Raw genomic sequence first — 20839 nt, forward strand, 5'->3', positions numbered from 1 at the left:
GGAAGGATAGAGCAAAAAAGAGAAAGAACTCATGGATGACTGTGGTGATTATGTGAGGGAGGCAGGTGGGTGGAGGTAGAAGAGGGTATGGGGGAATAAACAGTAATAAAAAATACAATTAAAAGAAAATCAGCCCTGGCTGGTGTGGCTCAGTGGACTGAGTGCCAGCGTGCAAACCAAAGGGTTGCCACTTCAAATCCCAGTCAGGGCACATGCCTGGATTGCGGGCAAGGTCCCCAGTAGGGAGCATGTGAGAGGCAACCACACACTGATGTTTCTCTCCCTCTCCCTCTCTCTCCCTCCCTCCCTCTCCCTCTAAAAATAAATAAATAAAATCTTTAATTAATAAATAAATGAATAGAAAACTGAAAGATAATAGTGAGATTTCATTACTGCATATCCTTCTAGGTCATTCAATCATTCCTTTATATTCTTGTTATTTCAGTATTTGGGCATGATGGAGAAAATATTGATGAGCATTGATGAAATAATTCTTAATATGATGAAATTTATTTCAAAATTTAGGAAAAACAAAATCAGTAAAATGACATAATGCATGTAAATTTATGAAAGAATCACATATGGTAATTGCAAGATAGAATAAGTTTTACAAGCATTCTAGTTTTTAAAGTAAATTTTCTATTTGTTCTTTGGAAGGATTCTAAGAATGAATATAAGTCATAAAATAATCATCTTTACATATCAGAACTGCTTAAAACTGGCAGTGAAAAAGTAAATTGGGTCCAATGGACCCTGAAAGTATACTGAGGGTTAAATAAAATATGTTATGAAACATTCCATCCTCCAAAATTTGACCACATATTGATTTGTATTAATCTTATTCTTTCTCACCTCCTACAAATTTCTATCAAAGAGCAAGCACACAAATATTATTTGGAAAAATACTAAATTTTAAGGGTCAAAAATTTTAAATCTAGCACAGCTTTTATTTAATTATTGAAGAGGTATGTCTACAAAATATAAATAATTTGGGTCACTGTGTAATTCTAAAGATTTATCCTTTCATTTAACATTTGCTGAATTCCTATTTTGCATAAGGCAAATAAAAAATAACAATAGCTAAAACAATTTTAGAGAAGCTCACTATTAAAAATAAAATGCAAGAACAAGCTATACCTGGATATAACCTAAATACTATCTAACCCAACAACGGGGAAATGACACATGCTAAATTATCCAAACTGGCTAAAGGTCTCAAACTTTGGGCAGATACCAGAAAGGTAAAAATCCTTCTCTTAATGACAGTTCATCAAGGGCTGACCATGTGCTAGTCCAAAGCTAGTACTAGGAATACAAGTAAAAAAGGAGTCTTAGTGTAAGGGTGGTGAGAGAGACAAAAAATTTTACCTGCATGGTTAAATCTCACCACCTTCATGTCTTTGCTCAAAATTCACTTTCTCAATGAATTTACCTTACTTATTCTTTTGAAAGTTGCAATCTACACCTCAATCCACTTTATCCTATTCTAATTTTCCTCCGGCATTTATAATGGTCTCACATTCTATATAACTTTTGTATTTATTTTGTCTATTGTCATTCTCCCACAAGGCTGTAGGTTCCTTGAAGGCATGAATTTTTGTCAGTTCTGTTTGCTAATGCATTCCAAATACACAGAATGGTGACTAGCACATAGTAGGCAAATAAATTATCATGATACAGTGCTAAGACAAGTGAGCTGAGTCTCTGAGGATGATCACGCTCAGATTTGGTAGAAAAGGGGAATAAAAACAATTTTAAGCAGAGGAAAATAGCTAGTACTCAAAAAGCATTTTTAATATGGTGTTCATGGACTCCCTAAGGGTGTGTGGATGGGAAATTCAGCATTTTCTTCCATTATGAACATAAAGAGCAAACCACAGTTTAGCAACACCTAAAAAATCAATTTCTTTCCTATCACATTAATAGCTTTTGTCTCAAAATATCTACTCATTATTTATTTCTGCTTTTGTTATTTACCATATTAAATTTTGTTCTATTTTATAATTTAATGTTACCAAGGAAGCATAGATTACTACATCACAAGTATTTTTACAACTATTTTTAGTGTTTTTATAACTATCATATTTTTATAACTATTTTAATGTAACTGCTTATCTTTTTAATTCTATATATTCTGGATACACTTTTAAAAATATTCTGAGAAGGGGTTCACAGGCTTCAACAAAACTGCCAAATGGAGCCATGGCATAAACAAGTGAGAAGATTCTGGTGCTAAAGTCGTAACATATACAGAAGAGAGTAAGACATTAAGAAAACTGTTCCCTTTAATACTTTAGGTGGCATGATGATTTTAAGTTTTCTTGTAATTAATTCATGAATCCTGAAAAAATCACTAAAACTGTATTATTATAATACCAAACAATCCAAAGTTCAAAGTCTTAACCTTTACAGCACCTATTTTTTAAGTTCTCTACAAACTATCACAACTAAGCAACAGTGAAAGAAATTGTGCTAATACACAATTTATAATCACATTTACGTAGAAGCTTTACACAATGAAGTGTGGACCAGCAACTTTCAAGAAATCCTGACCTCTGAACCTAGTATATCCTATGAAATTTTCTGTTTATAAACGATTTCTTCACTAGAACAGAAGTTTTAATGGCAGTGACATATTTATTTCTGGTATCTCCACAGCCAAACCTGGTACCTACCATAAAGTTATTAACAATAAATGTTTGCTAAACTTAATCTGCTGAATGTCATATTTGAAGACACACTGAAATTATTAAAGTTATTTAAAATATTAAAATATTCAGAACATCCAGAGCTATATGGGCCTATAGATACTACAGCTCTAATTTTTATATATACCTCTATTTCTTTTTATAGAAACCCCACATGTTATTCCTTAAGTTAAAAGAAATAAAAGACAGAGAGATATCCTGTGGTTCGTGGCTTGGAAAATTTAATATTAAGATGGTAGTATAGCACAAATTGATCTATAGATTCAATGCAATTCCTTGTAAAATCCCAGTCATCTTATTTGTAGGAACTGACAAGCTGATCTTAAAATATACATGTATTTGACCTAGTGTAGTCAAAACAATCTTTAAAAAGAACAAACTTGAAAGATTCACACTTCCTGGTTTTAAAACATGCTACAAAGTAAAAATAATTTGAATTAAGTATATAAAAATAAACCTACATATTTTGGGTCAATTGATTTTTCACAGGCTATCAAGATAATACAAATGAGGAAAGAATAATCTTTTCAGCAAATGGTGCTGGAAAAAAATGGATAACCACATGCAAATGAATGAAATTGGGCCCCCTTACACACATACATAAAAATTAAAATTAGCTCAAAGTGGATCAGAACTGTAAACATAAGGGCTAACATTCTTAGAAGAAAAGTAAGTATAAATCTTCGTGACCTTGGATTAGGCAATGGTTTCTTAGATATGACACCAAAAGCACAAGCAACAAAAGAAAACTGATATATTCATCAACATAAAACTTTTATTAATGGACACTGTCAGCAAAGTGAAAATAAAACTCACACAATGGAAAGAAAATTTGCAAGTCATATATGTGATAAAGAGCTGGTATCTAAAATACATAAAAAAGAACACTTACAACTCACTAATAAAAAGACAACCTGGTTAAAAAAGACAAAGAATCTGAACAGACATTTCTGCAACGGAGATCTGTGACGGCCAATAAGCAACATCAGGGCAACACCAAGCAAACCCCTACTACAATGAGATGTCACCTCCTCACTCTAAGATGGCTACAAGGATAATCAAAGAGACAAAATAAAGTGTTGGCAAGAATGTGAAAAACTAACAATTTTTTAATTGTGAAAATATAAAATGGTGCTGCCACTTTGAAAAATAGTATGGCAGGTCCTCAGAAGTTTAAACATATGATTCAGTAATTCTACTCTTAGGGAAATGAAAACATATCCTAGAGAAATAAAAAATTATATCCACACAAAACTTGTACACAAATGATCATAGCAGCATTTTTCATAATAGCCAAAAGTAAAACAAAACCCAAATGCCCATCAAATGATGAACAGATGTAATTATTATATATTTATACAATGGAATATCATTCGGTCATACAACAACATGCTACAATATATATGACCCTGAAAACCTTGCACTAAATCAAAGAAGCCAGACACAGAAAGCCATATATCACATGATTCCATTTATATAAAATGTACAACGTAGGCAAATCCATAGAAAAGTAAATTAGTAGTTGCCAGAAGTTTGGGGGTTGGGGGAGTGATTGTTTAAAGGACAGAGTTCTCTCTGAGGTAATAAAATAAAAATGTCCTGGAATTTGATACTGGTAATGATTGCACAACTCTGCAAATACCCTGAAAACTATTGTATTATACACTTTTTAACAGTAAATTTTATGGTATATGAACTATATCTCAATAAAAATACTGTCTTAATTAAGAAAAAAACAGGAATTAAGGAGCTCTAACCTAATGCAGTGGTAGGCCCAACATATTCAAAAGTCATTTGTCACAAAGCAAACTCAGTGGTACTGCCCAGAAAGAACTCAGATCTCGTGACTTCTGGTTGTTTACTTTGGACCTTATCAGTCTGTGATAAAAGTTCTAAATAATCATTAATGTCACAGAAAGTCAAGCAGTTCACCTAGTTGAAGAATAAAAATTCCAAAATCTCTCTCAGACTGAAAGTACGTGAGTTAATGTTAAGAAGTGAAATGAATTTTTGACCCCTGCCTTACTGATCAAAGTAAAATGAAGCAAAGCAACAATTTCTAGAACACCTACGAACCAGCCGTAATTTAAAATAGCAAGAGAATTAATACACAATTAGAAACGTTTACTTAAAAAGAACAAACTACTACTTCTGAGTTAACTAGGGAGAGAGAGACGTCTTTCTTATGATAAACATTAAGTACCTACTATGTATATCAGATACTATGAAAATGTCACAGACCCAATCCTTGCCAACAAAAACTCACAACTGAGTGGAACAGATAAAAATACAAGTAGTACATCATTCAGGGACATTAACAGTTGTATGGTCAAAGAGCTACAATAATTTAAAAAAGAGATAAAAAAAGAGAGCAAGAAAAGAAGTTGAGAAGGAGAAAAAGGAAGGTTACCTCCTTTTCAGAGTAATGCTGACATTTGAGCTGGGCATCCAAGGATGAGTAAGATGGAAAGAAAGACTTTTAGATACAATGAAGAGTATGAGCAAAAATATGAAGATATAAAACTGCCACCATAAATACAAGATAAATAATGGAATATAACTTGAATATAAAGTTTAGAGGCACAAAGCTGAGGGCTGGAGTTGAAAATGTGGGGTGTTTTTATTTGTGTACCAAGCAACAATGTAGAAAATGGAGCAATGATTAGTAAGCAGAGATTAGTTAGAGAAAGGAGAACAGTGGAGATGACAAACTAATCCAAGTCATTTATCATTTAAATAATTTTATTTTTTAAAAATTTCATTTCTTCTAATTAGTTTGTTTTCATATAAAAACTCAGGATCTCAAAACACCAATGATGAAGAATTAGATGAAAGACTGAATCAGCTTCATGGGGTTCCTAAACCCTATGTAGATCAAGACAGTATCTTACTATAAAAACCCACAGTGTACAACTGTAATTGAATAACAATAAAAATTATTAAAAAAAAAAAAAAAAAAAAACCCACAGTGAAGCCCTGGCTGGTATGGATCAATTGGTTGGAGCATAATCCCATACACCGAAAGGTCATGGCGTTCAATGCCCGATGAGGGCACATGCCCAGGTTGAGGGTTCAGTGCCCGGTTGGGGTGAGTATGAGAGGCAACCGATTGCTATTTCTCTCTCACATAGATGTTTCTCTCCCTCCTTCTCTTTTGCCCTTCCCATCTCTTTAAAAATCAATAAGCATGCCACAGCTGGTGTGGCTCAGTGGACTGAGCGCCAGCCTGGGATTGGGTCGATTCCCAGTCAGAGCACACGCCTGGGCTGTGGGCCAGGTCCGCAGTAGGGGGCGTGCAAGGCAACAATAAGTTGATGTTTCTGTCCCTCTCTTTTTTCCTCTCTTCCCCTCTCTCTAAAAATAAATAAAATATTTTTAAAATAAATAAATAAAAATAAATAAGCATGTCCTTGGGTGAGGATTGGGAAAAAAACCCCATAGTGAAGGAGAGACTCACTGTAGCATATCTTATATCCAGGAATGAACTGTGAATAACACAGAAGTCCTAATATTCTAGCATCAAAGCAACTGGTTGAACACATTTTACTAATTATCTCTTAACATATACAATAAGATGAAATTGAAATTTGAGAATTAAAAAGTAGTAAGTGGTATGAAGTGGGAGGTGTGAAGTGAAAGGTGGTATAATATTTCCTCTACATAGACTTTGACAGCTTAGTAGTATACACTGTTGAGCTCTAGAATGACTACTAAAATATTAAGAAAAAGAGCACACGTAAGAAGTCACTGGATGAAGTAGAAAACTATATAGTATTGGATTAACTCTGAAGGTTGCAGAAATGAAGCAACACGGGAACAAAAGAAAAACAGCAATCGTACCAATAATCATATTAAATACAGACTAGGAACTCCAATTAGATTGCAAAGACTGTTAGAATGAATTTAAAACGCAAGACCCAATGACTACATGCTGTTTATAAGAGACGCACTTTAAATACAAAGACATTTATAGACAAAAAGCAAAATACTAGAAAAAAACATATGAAATTGCACAGGAAAGCTATGGTGGCTATATTAGTATCAGACAAAGTAAGCTTCAAGACTATTTTAAGAAATTAGTAACATTTTATAAAGATAAAGAATAATTTAACAGGAAAAATAAATACAGTATCCATTAATATTAATTTGAAATGAATCACAGACCTAAATGTCCAATAAAATAAAACTTAAAAACCTATAAAGGAGAACAAAAGAGAAAATACTTGACTTTGGTTTATTTCCCAGACAAGACACAAAAGTCACTAATCACTAATTAAAAATTGATATTAAGCTTCAAAATTCAAAACACCTACTCTTTTTCAGACACCATTACGAAAACAAAAAAAGTCTGAAAAAATATTTACACAATATAAATCCAAGAAAAGACATATCCAGATATGTGAAAAAAAAAACAAAAAAAACAAAACTCTTACAACTTAGTACTAATGGCAACCAAATTTTAAAAGGAAAAAGAAAAGCAAAGACTTTAAAAGAACCTTCAGAAGAAACGATGAACACATGACCAGCAAGCACATGAAAAACGCTCAACATCAATGATCATCAGAAAATTAAAAATAAAACCGTAAGGAAATACCACTTCATACCCACTAAAAAGGCAGGTGACAGCAACTGCTGACCAAGATGCGGAACAACTAAAACTCTCAAGCATTGCTACTGGGAATGGAAAATGCACAACCACACTGCAAAAAAGTCTGGCAGTTTCTTATAATCTTTCATCGACCCTTGACAAAGCAATTATTCTATTATTCAAGAGAAGTGAAAGAATATGTCCACAGACAACTTGTACAAGAATTTCTTAGCAACTTGTTCCTAACAGCCCAAAACTAAAAATAATCCAAATATCCACCAACAGATAAATGGATAAAAAAGATTGTGGTATATTTGTACAATGGAATACTACTTAGCAATATTAAGTAACAAACAAATGACATATGTAATAGTATCACAGACATTACAGTGACTGAAACAAGCCAGACATTAAATAGAGTACATAACGAAAGATTCCCACTTAGGTGAAGAGTTCGATTATGTGAGGTTTATGTGAACTAATCTACTACGGAAAAATCTACTATGGACTTTAAGATCACTATCTAAAATGAGAGCCTGACTATGTAACTGTTGGAAGGATCGAGATAACACATGTAAAATAACTACTTAATCTGTAAAGCAATATACAAATGTAAACATTATTAATTCATATCAACAATTTTGGTATAGGAAGTTAATGTCCTCCTGAGGAAAAAGACTACAATGTCTTAGTCTGTAAAATCCCCCCCCAAAAAATCATAACTAGAAATGTATAGGTTTGAATACATATTCTAAAAGCAAATCAGCTGTCAACTTCAAGATATCCTAAAACAAAGATTAATTATAGAGGGGGGAAAAGTGGCACCAAATTGAAAACTGGGTGGCATTCTTAAATAGAAGTGACTAAACAAATAATACAGATAATTCAAAAACTTCAGGAAAATTAAGGTAATCAAAATATAGAAAATGCATCAGAATTAAAGATACATTGAAAGCCAACAATGGCCTTAAATGCCTCTATTTTCACCATTACAAAGTATTTATCATTTCAAACAAAGTACATTTTAATTATTCCAATAATTTACTTCTGATAGAAATTTTATGTCAACACAAAATACTCTACTCTATCACAATGTGACTTTTAACAGTCCTCATATTAAAAATAGCCTAGTGAAAATGTCATTATTTGATTAAATATAAGTAAACCCAAGAAGCTACTGTTAATTTCATATTCCTAGGGAAAGCAGTCCCTATCATAAATAACCTACCATTCCAAATAGCTAAATCCAAAAATTGTATGTTTTAACTAACCCTACTGCCAAGTATGTATGCACATTGGTAAAGTGACTCATCACAGACTATACTCTGCTCTTCTTAGCTCTCAGTGCATACCATGTCAGAAGTCGCAGGCATAATATTGGGTCCCTTTTGTCCCTGATCTCTTTGGTTTCATAGCACGTGTTTTTACTCTCCCAGGTTAGATTTGGCAGTCAAGTTTAAAAGATTTTTTGTTTTATTTTTTTCTCCAACATCTTAGGATGCTGCTCCTAGTAAATGCGCATACCTCCAAGGCACAGCATTTGCATGCACCATAGATAGAGTGTACTTCCCAGTTTCAGCCCTGGTTTATACCTGTTGCCTAAGCATAATTAAAAATAAATACCACCCCTCTTTATTCCCAGAAGTTTCTAGTTGGAACAGAAGGTTAAGTAGTCACTCAGACTACAAAAATAGGCTATGAACCAGTCAAATATATAGGAGGTACTCAAAGGCAGGCAACTTGGCTGGCTAACTGGCTGAATGTATGGAAAAAAACTACTGTATTCCAATGCCAGCTCAGGTCCATGGAACAGTCTTTGTTTTTATTACTCTTATATTATCAAATAGCTTACGCTAAGTATTGCCCAGGAGAGATTGTTAAGGAATTTATTTTTAATCAATGGATTAAAAATACATAATTAGCATGTTGATTATAGTATATTAAATGGGTCCTCTAAATGTTAAAAGTAGTATGTTCTAATAAGTAATTAATAGTCGTCTATATCTTGTTTTTAAATCATTAGTGCCTTAACAGAATCCTTTCAGAAATTATTTTTTTTAAATTGGAGATAAATGTTTGACTATATCACAAATGACTTCCAAGAGCTCATCTACATTTAATATAACTCACAAGGCAGTTCAGTATGACCATTATGTTATTAGTTTAAGCTAACTCAACATTCTCTTGTCTCTCAGTGTATGTCAAATTAATTACTGAGTCAAACTTAAAAGAAAAGAACTTGATGGTCAAGTGAACTTATGACTAACAACCCACACGTTCTTCAAAAGGTGATCACTGTGGTAAATCCATATAATGGGATATATGAAATAAAATGGAACTGCTGATACAACAACATGGATGGATCTCAAATGCATTATGCTAAGTAAAAGAAGCCAGACTAAAAAGGCCACCTACTGTATGAGTCCCATTTATGTAAACTTTGGGAAAAGCAGAATTATAGGGACAAAAAAACATATCAGTACTAGTGGACAGGGCCTGGGGGTTTGAGAAACGTGCTGACCACCAAGGGACAATACTGTTCTATATCCTGACCGTGGTGATGGTCACATTGTACGGATTTGTCAAAACCACTAGAATTATACATCGAACAGTGAATTTTGCTATATAATTTTTTAATTAATTTGAGGGAGAAATATTATTTTTTACAAGTGGTTTAGATCTGAAACAAAAAAAAGTGGCCAATCACAAACTGTTATCTCCCACTCTTACTTAAGAAGAGAACAGAGAACACTGCCATGTTCAAAGAAAAGGCAGCTCTAAACTGCTGCCAGGCCTCTAGGCTGGCATTTCTTTCTGTTTCTGCAGTGTTCTCTCTGAATCAGACCCTCATCTCTACATAACTCAATCTTTCAAACCCTCTCCGAATGCTTCTGCTAACTCTGAGCTTTCTAACCTTCAAATGTCTAATAGACTGTCTCACATTCATAACCCACCCTTGCCTTAACTGCACACACTGCACAAATCCTTTCTTCGCTCTTGGGCCTCACGTTAGTACTTACATTAATTCCCTTAATTCCTGCTTCTCTCTCAACTTTGCTCTCACCGGTCCCTCAGCTAAACTTGATCATGTCCTCTCCTCAACCTTCAAATGGGTCTTACCTACCGTAAGTTTGTAACCACAAACGTTAGTAATTTCAACCATCGTTGAAGTGCTTCAGAAGAGGCAAACTCTAAAGCCTCCTTTAGGGACCCTACCAGTGTTTTTCTTCACTCCAATAAATATGGTGTCCTTACTTCTGTCCAACCAAACCCTTGCTTATCTTTAAATTCCACTTCATGTTTGGTTTTATACAAAGACGCAGATAAGATAAACTACCTCCTCACAAAAATCATGCATCTTAAATTACACTAGTATTAAAATTATACTCTCATCTTCTTTCTTCAGGGTACATACCTATGATTCACTCAATACTGTTTATCATTTAATGTTACATCTTATGTTCTCTCAAACCTCTCCAGTTTTTCTACATCTTTTTACAAATAAAGTGACCAAAACAGGATATCAACAAATAATAGATAATTTACAAATAAATACAACACAATACTATCATTACCCCCCAAATGCCCTTGGGAAAAAAGAGATTATTAGTCAACTATGTTATGGTGCTTATTCTGTGAGAGGGCAAGAACAGAAGAAAGTCACAATCTCAGAACTTCCAAAAGTTAATTCTCTAGCAGTGACTTTGCTGTTTCCTCACAAACCAGGAGACCCAAAATTCACAGCCACTGAGCCTTTACAACCATCCCATCCTCAGACAAGAAAAACTTACACCCCCCCCCCCCACCAAAAAACCTCTTTCTATTATGAACTCACTGTAGTTATCCCTCCCAGGACAGGCAGGTGGCTTTGATAGTGTCTTAAACTTCTTAGCTATCAGTTTTATTAGAGCCCATCGCTGCTAATTAATTGTTAACTATATTTCCTAAAATCTTTTATTTCCTTTAGAGTCAAAATATCATTTTTCTGAGCTGGGGAAGAGGAAACAAGGTTGAGAAAAGATTAAGTGGAAAGCAAAGAAAGAGAACTCTTTACTCTTAAACTAAATTTAGTTGATAGGATTTGTTTTTCCCTAACTTGAGCAAAATATTTACCTTTCTTTAAGTAACAGACAAGTGTGAACTGCAGAAGACTTTAAAAAAACAAATTAGATTAAAAAAGACAAACATACAGAAAGTAAAGCTAATGAGAAAAAAGGAGACAAAAGCCAGGACTAAAAAAAAATGGAGATAGACTATAGTATGAAGATACAGGGTTGAAATCAAAGAAAGAGGCAATAGAAACCTGTCCCCCCAAAAGCAGCACTTATTGATGCAAAATATAATTTCACTTTGTGTTTCTTTAAAGAAAATAATAATGTGGCTGCTTGAAATTAGTTTCAAGGAACAGAGGAAAATGGATTTCAGACGGTCAACGTACATGAGAGGGTATCAAATATTAAAGGCTTTTATGACAATGGCTCCTAGCAAATGAAGGATCGAGTCAGAAATAAATAGCCATATAAAAATATCTGTAATTCAACAACACTCTTCAAGCTTAGGCTGGCCTCCATACCGCTCTGGTAATACAGTGAATGGGAAGCTATACCATAAACAAACCGCGAAGAAGATGCTATATGAGCTGCTTCTACCTCTACCTCTTGGACCCATCTGCGTCATGGCAGTAACTAGCAAAATCCTAAGGGGTAAAAGTCCACCCCATACCCAACGACCAAAACTACTCCCACCCCACCTTGGCTCAATGGTTTTCTCCCACTGTGGTGAGGGTGGTTTTGGAAAAGCTCCTCAAATGCCAGGAAACACTGTAATACAAAAAGAAAAAACAATTCATAAGTACCAAAACTTAACTAACATTTTGGTCTCCCTCTCAAGGAAGATTGGTGTAGCGGAAAAAGCCCTAGTCTAGGAATCAAGAAACCAAGTGTATTCTGTTCGTTCAGCATTCAGAGACATTTGCTATACTCCAGGTGACTTGGGGAGAGGACAGTCTCTTTCAGCTAAGGGTTATTACCAAACTAGCAGAATATGAGCCAAAAGCTGCTGATGGCTATCTCTGACACTAAATGGGCTGAAAATGTAGGCAACAGAAAACTAAGGGATGTAAAGAGAAATTCCTGACAAGAAAACTTAAGAACCAAGCTCTGGTTCTTACTGCAGATATTTTCTCCCTTAAGTTCATCTACAATGGGTTTCTACAACTTGCCAGTAAGTCTGGCCAATATACTTGGGTTCTAGTTCTACAATGGACATGGGCAAGCCACATTTATTGGCCTTAGTTTCCTCTTCTATAAAATGGGCTAGATCTGAGGTTTTCAAGACTTTAAGCAATGGTACTTTTTTAAGCAAAAATTTTATTTTGGTATCAAAAATTAAAATGACTTGCCCTGGCTGGTACAGCTCAGTGGATTAAGTGCTGGCCTGTGAACCAAAAGGTTGCCGGTTCGACTCCAGGTCAGGGCACATGCCTGGACTGCAGGGCAGGTCCCCAGCTGTGGGCGAGCTGTGGGCCTGCAAGAGGCAGCTCATCTGTATCTTTCACATACCAATGTATCTCTTCCTCTCTTTCTCTCTCCCTTCCCGTCTCTCTAAAAATAAATAAAATCTTTAAAAGAAGTTAAAATGACTTTATTCATATAAATGTATTTTATAAGATCAGATTTACATTAACTTCTGACCAAAATCAATAAGGACAATGGGTATTTAAATCTCACCTTGAGACTGGGAAAAAAATAACTCTTATTAGTATAAATGTACTTTATAAGATTAAATATACAATATTTACTATTATGACCAAAATCAATTAAGAACAATGATGTGTCTTGATAAAAATAAGTTTAAAATTGGAGATTTACAGTAAAAATTGAAAGCTTTTATTTACCTCTCAGAATTCTATTTATTTCTGTATTTGTTTTGGCTGCACATTAGTAAGACAGTCCTGATTCAAAAAAAATAAAATAGTTGTAAAGAGTAACATGTGTTTTCCCCATCTCCCTTACCCCATGTACTATTTAACTAAGATGGAGAAAAAGCTTTAAGTTCTACACAAAAGAAAATCTGACAGTACAATTTTTTTAAATAGGTCTCCAAATGGTTAAAATTTAGTTCATAATATAGTTATACATTCATGTGTGGGGGGGGTTTTGTTTAATGATTTAAACTTCATTTAAAAATTAAATGTGAACCACATGTTTACAAAATCCAATTAGTGCCTTCATAAAACTCTTAATAAAACCAGTAATTGCTAAACTCTTAAGAACCCTTTCAGTCAGATTCATATATACTCACTGCCCATAGTAAATTGCAATGAAGCAAATATAAAAAGTTATCATTCCTTTTTTAATAAAAAGCCTGCTTTAAAGGAAAGAAAAATTTCACCCATTCCTAGTTTCCACCTTGGAGAGTTATGAACACAGGCAAATAATAACTCCGGTCAAATATGAAAACTACTAGAATAATCTATTCAGTCTTACTAAGAACCAACTTGATGGGGCAGCCTCATAGTAGGTGCTAAAAAAACATTCATTATTTACAGAGTGCCTGATTTACAATAGAAATGAATCTCTCTCTATCTCTAACCTTAAGAAGTTAACCATCTAGCAGAGGATACAATATACTCATTTATTCAACAACAGTGTCTCCTCAGCCACTATGCCAACACCTGGGGCTAATGAGTAAAGAGAATACACATGCTCCTACCCTCATAATTTAATTTTAACTTCAGGACTGTAAATAATTAATCAAGATTTTAAACAAACAGTACAAATGATTAGGTTAACATTTTTGAAAGAGCCCTGGCTACTATGTGAAAGTTACTATAAATTGGAGCTTTAAGTCCACGGATAGAGAGGACAGTTACGAGCTAATACAATGATGACAAAGTACCGTAACTGAGAACTCAGAAGAGGGAACAAACTCATTTGACTGGTGGGGGAAGGGGAGAGCTTCAGAGACAAATTGTTGCAGCTTGATCTTAAAAGACTCCAGAATAAGCCAGACAAGTAGAGAAAGAGAGTTTGTTCTTAAAGAGAAGACCATATGAAAAGTATGTTTGAGAAACTTCAAGTAGTTCCTCACAGTGGGTCTTGAATGGAGTGAAACACAGCTAGAAAGGCATATAAAGAAAAACACAGTAAAGGATATTTTATAAAAGAAACATCTCGAGAACACTGAGGAGTACTTATTTTAAGCAGCATGTTAACATGATCAGGCTTACATTTTTAGAAAAAAATTTCCAGAGACACTTAGCCCAAAGAAGACAACAAGAAGTCTAAACATGCAAACAAGAATGCATGCCTGACAACAGATAGGCTGTCTCAAAATCCTAATCTAGTAATTTATCATGACAATCAAATATGGTCCAAGCAAACACTCTGAGCTTAGAAACCAGGCAACTAGTACCAAGTTCAGGCTGCACTGCGGTGGACATGACTATTGAAACAAACGAAAAAAGTCTCTGTAGGTAAAACACTAAAAATGTGATGGTGGCAGGAGATAAGTGGAACAAGGAAGAAAAAACAGCAAACTAAGAACAAGAGGAAATAACAAAAAGACATTTTTTTCAGGGTAACAATTACTTCCACTTGTCAATTACATACAAATCTACCTCTTATGTGTAATAATAAAGTGTCGTTCCTAACAAGCAGTTCAAAAACCAAATTTAACACGCACACTTTAGAAAATGATAAAACAAAAGCTAGATTAGAAACAGCACACTGCAGCAGAACCGGCTGGCTCTACACTAGCTAGCTTCCCACTGCTTAAAAAGAAAACTCTCCTGCCTGGCTGGTCCTTGAAACATGCGAATTAAAATAGGGGTGAGGTGGAGAGGGGTAAGGTGGGGTAGGCTGAAGAAGGACTTGCTATTTTCACAAATACCCCTGTCAATGAACTTGAATGCTTTCATTCCAATTCTTTTTCTTTGTACAACTGATATAGCTTAGATACAAACATATAGCTTAGGTACAGTACAACATGACAACAGATATATAATAAAGGATCCAATTATTTTAAGATAATAAATCCTACCTTTCCGGGGTCATCCTTGGATCGAGGCACTTTAAGGAAACACTTGTTCAGTGACAGATTATGTCGTATGGAATTCTGAAATTAAGAGAAGCCATGCAGTCATTGAAATCCAAAAAACAAAATCCACCTTTAAAAACAGAATCAAAAATCTAAATAACTCTATGTACTTGAATACAACTACAAATTATATTTTAATTGAGCTTCAAATTTGAATCTTTTAGATTTTCAAATTATGACTGTTACAAAGGGAGCAGTTGTTGAAAAAGTTTCTGGTGAATGTTATAAAATTCCAAATAATGGAATATATGTCCCATCTTAAATGTTATTAAGACCTTTTAATGATGCAGGAAGATGTTCTTTTAGTCCACCTATAAATGAGATCATACGGTATTTGTCTTTCTCTGACTGGCTAACCTACTGTTTTCTCATTGTTTGGAAGGGATCATCATTCTTTGTAGCTGCCTACATTCCAAGCATAAATGGAACTCCCATTCATAAGTTTTAAACTGATGTTTTGGTAGTAAGATAGACTTGAATTTACATTCATCTTTTAAAAACTTCTTTAATACAGTATGGTCTCCTATGTTCATAGCAGCGTTATTTACAATAGCCAAGATCTGGGGAAAAAATTTGTTTGCAAAAATACCAAAAGCATATTCAGAAAGTAAAAACACCTAGAGAAATAGAAGAGTGAAGACATGTATATAAGAAGAGTGAAGACATGTATATACACACACACAATGAAAAAAAGAGATTACTTCAAATCTCACAACTTGGGTATTGGGAACCACCCTGCCTGGTTTCAGAAACTGTAACCCCTCTGGCTAAGGCTGAGTAAGAAGACTTTGGGACCATAAGCCCCTTAGGAGACAAAGCTTATCTTCCTTGTAGGCGCACCCTGCTTGGCCCCAGGTGGATGGCCAGTTAGCCAGTGACAGGTAAGATTCCTCAAAGGAGGGACAACCTAAGACAGGCATGGTCTCGAAGGGGCCCTCAGGGCAGGACTTGGGGGGCTATAGAAAAGGGGGGGATGGACCCTCGCCCCTTGGCTTTGACATAGCCTGAGTCCTCATTCTGTCTGCAAGAGGTCTCCTAATCTCGTGGCTGCCTCACTTCCCCTCCCTGACTTAAGCCTGAAACAATGCCAGAGGTGGGTGTGGCCCTGTGCTGGAAAGAGCGGGTTCCCCAGGGCCATTGGGCCTAAAAAAGAATGCATAAAATCCTATGAAACCTACTTGGCTAATACCCTCAATTTAAATGATTATGGTCCAAGCATGAAATGAGTTTGTTATCCCAAAGTTTTATGGCCCTTTAGCTATCTGACCCTGACTCTAAATAAGCCCTCAGAATTCTTTGAATGTTATCTATTATTTGATCATTTCTGCCTGACAATGATTGATGAGCTTTACATATACACCCTGTATCCCTATACAAATAACCCAATAAAAACCTGTCAAGGCAAGGGTCGGGGCACTCTCCTCTTAAGAGTGGCCAGGCATCCCTCCCTTTTCCACCACAGGACTCGGTAATCTGTGTGAATTTGTCCTGTCTCAGCCATAACGCCGTGGACACTGATTGCCAGTGCCTGCGTCACGTGGGCAGACCTTACCTCTCACAACCACAAGAAAAGAAGGTGGAAGGGTAGAAAGCAGAAACATTTAGGTCGGTCCAGGTTAACCAGGAGAAAAATAGCCCAGGTTAAATAACTAATCAAGGCATATTGCTTGGCCTTGAAAACGCCAGCCACAAAAGTAGTTTCTCAAAAGTACAGTCTACTTGCACTAGAACCACTCGAGATAAATTTTAATGCAGAGTCCTAGACTCCATCCAAGACAACTAATTAAAACTGGAGTTGCCACTCAAAAATTTAAGTTTTAAAAGCACTCTTAACTGATTTTTATTTTAAACGAGTGTAAACTGGCAACTCTAATTCAAATCAACCACCACATTCTTACCTGTGTTTCTCTTCTTGTATCATGAGAGTCCTGGTTCCCCAAAACATCAAACATGTACCCATCTGTTCTACCCCACCAAGCACATAAAACTGTTTCAGCATTTCTCCCAACTTCCCAAATTCTTTTCTTGGAGTTATTAGAGGTAAAGACTGACACCAGCAAAATACCACTACTAAAGACAAATCTAAGTAAAGTTCATGATTTCTTTGCAATTCTTCTCAACCTTAGTATGTATGCTATGAAGGTATATAATCAGGAAGCTCTTTTCAAAAGTGTCACAAGAAAGTGTTTTCTGTGATTACATCACCCATTTTATATGATGTAAGGCTTGGTTTTGCTTATATGCAGTTTTAAGGTTTCCTTTCCCCATCCTTTTTGTTTCCTATATATTTTGGGGTTATTTTTAATGTGTAAAACACATAATTCAAAACTATACAAAAAGGTATACTTGAAATCTTACTCCCTTCTGTATCTCTATCTCAGTTTCATCCATGCCCTAAGGTAACTGTGTTTATTATGTTTCTAGTTTATTATTTCTAAGTTTCTTTTTCCAACAATAAGGAAATACATATTTTTATTTTCTTCCCCCCCCCATAAAAAGTAGCAGAATACACCCCCACATACACATAACACTCTTCTGTATATTTTTTTAGCACCCTATACTCCAGTAACATAATAGGTTAATTTTCTTTTGTAAGGTGAATACTACAAAAATTTAAATCCTTTTTCATATAGTTCAGGTTGCAAAATCATCCAATTATGGAAAATTCAGAGAGTGTTTTTTAAGATTTTATTTGTTTATTTATTTATTTATTTAAAGAGGGAAAGAGAGCAAGAGAAACATCAATGTACAAGAGAAACATCAATCAGCTGCCTCTTGCACACCCCTAACCGGGGACCTGGCCCACAACCCAGACATGTGCTCTGACCTGGAATCAAACCACCAAACTGTCAGTTTGCAGGACTACGCCCAAACCACTGAACCATACCAGTCAGGGCCAGAGGGTATTTTTTAAACTCTTACGGAATATTCAAAAAGTTATTTTTAATATGTAATCTCCCTTTAATGCCCTGGCACAAAATGAAAGAGAGTTTTACCTAAATATTAAAATTCTATTTGAATGCTCTTGAGTGACCATGGCACCATTTCCTCCTCTGGGTGACATTAGCTGGCTCTACAGTTCTAGAAAGGTATTTGACAACTGCTTTAGGATCCTTCTTCCACCCTACTTTGACCAATGTAAACGAACTTCACAAGTTCTAACTAATCTCCCATTTTCCCCTAACCCATCTCCTCCACACCTGAAGAAAATATAGTGAGCAGCAGATTGCAGGAGTGTGCTAAACAAATCTAAGGACAGAGACTGGGAAGTAAAACCTGAAAAGAGAAACAGGACCTGGACAAAGGAGGAGAAAAACCAGTTTCCGTTTGTCCACATTTGAAATTCTCAAAATATTTCTATGTTTACAAAAATAAAATTAAAAGTTATCATGGCAAGTTCTAGGCACCTAAACTTGGGTTGAAGAAACTTTTTAAAAAGAATAATTATGAAGCAGCTATTTCTGGAAATATTAAAAGTCTGCCTAAAGCAACAGAATAAACCAGATAATCTCTCTAGTGTATCTTTTAGTTCGAAAAGCAGCAGCATCCTTCTCTACCTACTCCCATTTCTTCTCTTTTACCCCTCCTTTCTTCATTGTATCTAAATCACGCATCTTCCAGTTGAAACTGCATCACTACTTCTAACCCAGTTACAGACCATGACTTCGGCTGGTAAGCAGCAAAAAATTTAGCAGGCTGGATTTGGCGCTCTCAGGTTCACTTACACCTCAGCAGAAGCTCAGGTTAGACAGGTAAATGAGGTATATAATCGAACTTTATATGCTATTCCCTACCAAAATTGGACCGAGCTCTTCAGCTTGGCATTCATATATTCATGGGATCTCTACACTCTGGCTCCATCCCAACTCTTCTTCTGCTTGCTACTAAGAACCCTTACAACTGGTTTGGTTTCCTAGAAGCTATTACAAAGACTTCCCTAAACCTAAACCTTACTCTTCTTCAAAGTACAGCTAAATTCCACTCCTCAAAAATTTTCTAATGTCTCTTCCCTTCCTGTACACTCAAACCACTTCGTTTTTATGACACTCACTTTATAACCTCACCACACTTCCTATAAGCTCTTCTAAACTCTCAAAGCAATTGTTAACTACACCCTTCATTTAATAATTTTTACTAGGTCACATATATAATGAATGTTTTTATGGCTTACACACAGTAGGTGTGCCCAATTATTCAACTTTTCATAGTACAGCATTCTATACATTTTTATTAGAGCTTTTACATAGCATCATAATTGCTTGTTTATATGTATCCCCCTCATCCAATAAAAATTACAAGCTTCCTCAACAAACAAGTGTTGGCAAGGATGTGGAAGAAAGGAAACCCTCATGCAACGCTGACAGGAATACAGATTTGTGTAACCACTACAGAAAACAGTACGGAAGTTCCTCAAAAAATTAAAAATACAACTACCTATGACCAGCAATTCCACTTCTGGCTATATGTCCAAACAAACCCAAAACAGTAATTCAAAAGATATACGTACCCCTACGTTCAATGCAGCACTATTTACAATAGACAAGATATGAGGCAACCCACGTGCTCATTAATAAATGAGTGGATAAAAAAAGCTGTAGTTACATATATATATATATATATATATATACACACACACCACGGAATATTACTTGGCCATAAAAAATGAAATCTTACCATTTGCGACAGCACATATATCACTGGTCACAATACATCAGTAAATGTCTTTAATAAATATAAGGGAGGCTTAAGAGAAACAAAACTACCATCTGATGACAGACCTAAAGCTCTATAAACCCCTACTTCCAAATGCACACACACACGCACGCCCAACACAGCACAAAACCACGTAATTCCGGTATGAGAGTATGAATATAACGTGTGCAGATACAAAAGAAAGTTTAATTATTTGTTGTATTACATCAATTAGGTAGGTAACTAACTTGATGGAACATCAAAAAGCCTAGATAAGGATCTAGGGCCCTGGCTGGTGTGGCTCAGTGGATTAAGTGCCAGCCTGCAAACCAAAGGGTTGTCAGTTTGATTCCCAGTCTGGGGCACATGCCTGGGTCGCGGGCCAGGTCCCCAATAGAGGGCATGTGAGAGGCAGCCACACATTGATCTTTCTCTCCCTCTCTTTCTCCCTCAATTCCCCTCTCTAAAAATAAGTAAATAAAATCTTTAAAAAAAAAAAAAAAAAGGAACTAGGGATTCTTAAAAAGAAGTAGTTAATTCTAGGGCTGCAGTAGGGAAGGTGTAAGATGAGTCTGGAACATCCTGTGATGCCAGAAAAGTTAAAAAGTGCTAAACCAACAAAAAAATGTAGTCATATCAAAACAGCACAGGAGCCAACCTGTAAGAGGCCTGATCATACCAATGATAAGGATGTAAAAATTTGAGCAACAAATAATAACAGCACAAAGAATAAAATAAATATCCATAAGTG

At 35.3% G+C, this 20839-nt stretch overlaps 1 protein-coding gene across 7 annotated transcripts in view; it reads right to left on the reverse strand.

Moving 5' to 3' along the window:
- The window catches only part of FOXJ3 (forkhead box J3), a 106215-nt gene that overhangs the window by 43236 nt on the left and 42140 nt on the right, over positions 1-20839 (reverse strand). For all 7 annotated transcript variants that reach the window (XM_071220889.1, XM_053920172.2, XM_045190919.2 and 4 more), the window contains one exon: positions 15340-15414. In XM_071220889.1, the coding sequence (XP_071076990.1) occupies positions 15340-15414 (75 nt within the window). The remainder of the gene's footprint in view (positions 1-15339; positions 15415-20839) is intronic.

Source organism: Desmodus rotundus, chromosome 3 (genome assembly GCF_022682495.2).
Source record: "Desmodus rotundus isolate HL8 chromosome 3, HLdesRot8A.1, whole genome shotgun sequence".
Classification (NCBI taxonomy): domain Eukaryota; kingdom Metazoa; phylum Chordata; class Mammalia; order Chiroptera; family Phyllostomidae; genus Desmodus; species Desmodus rotundus.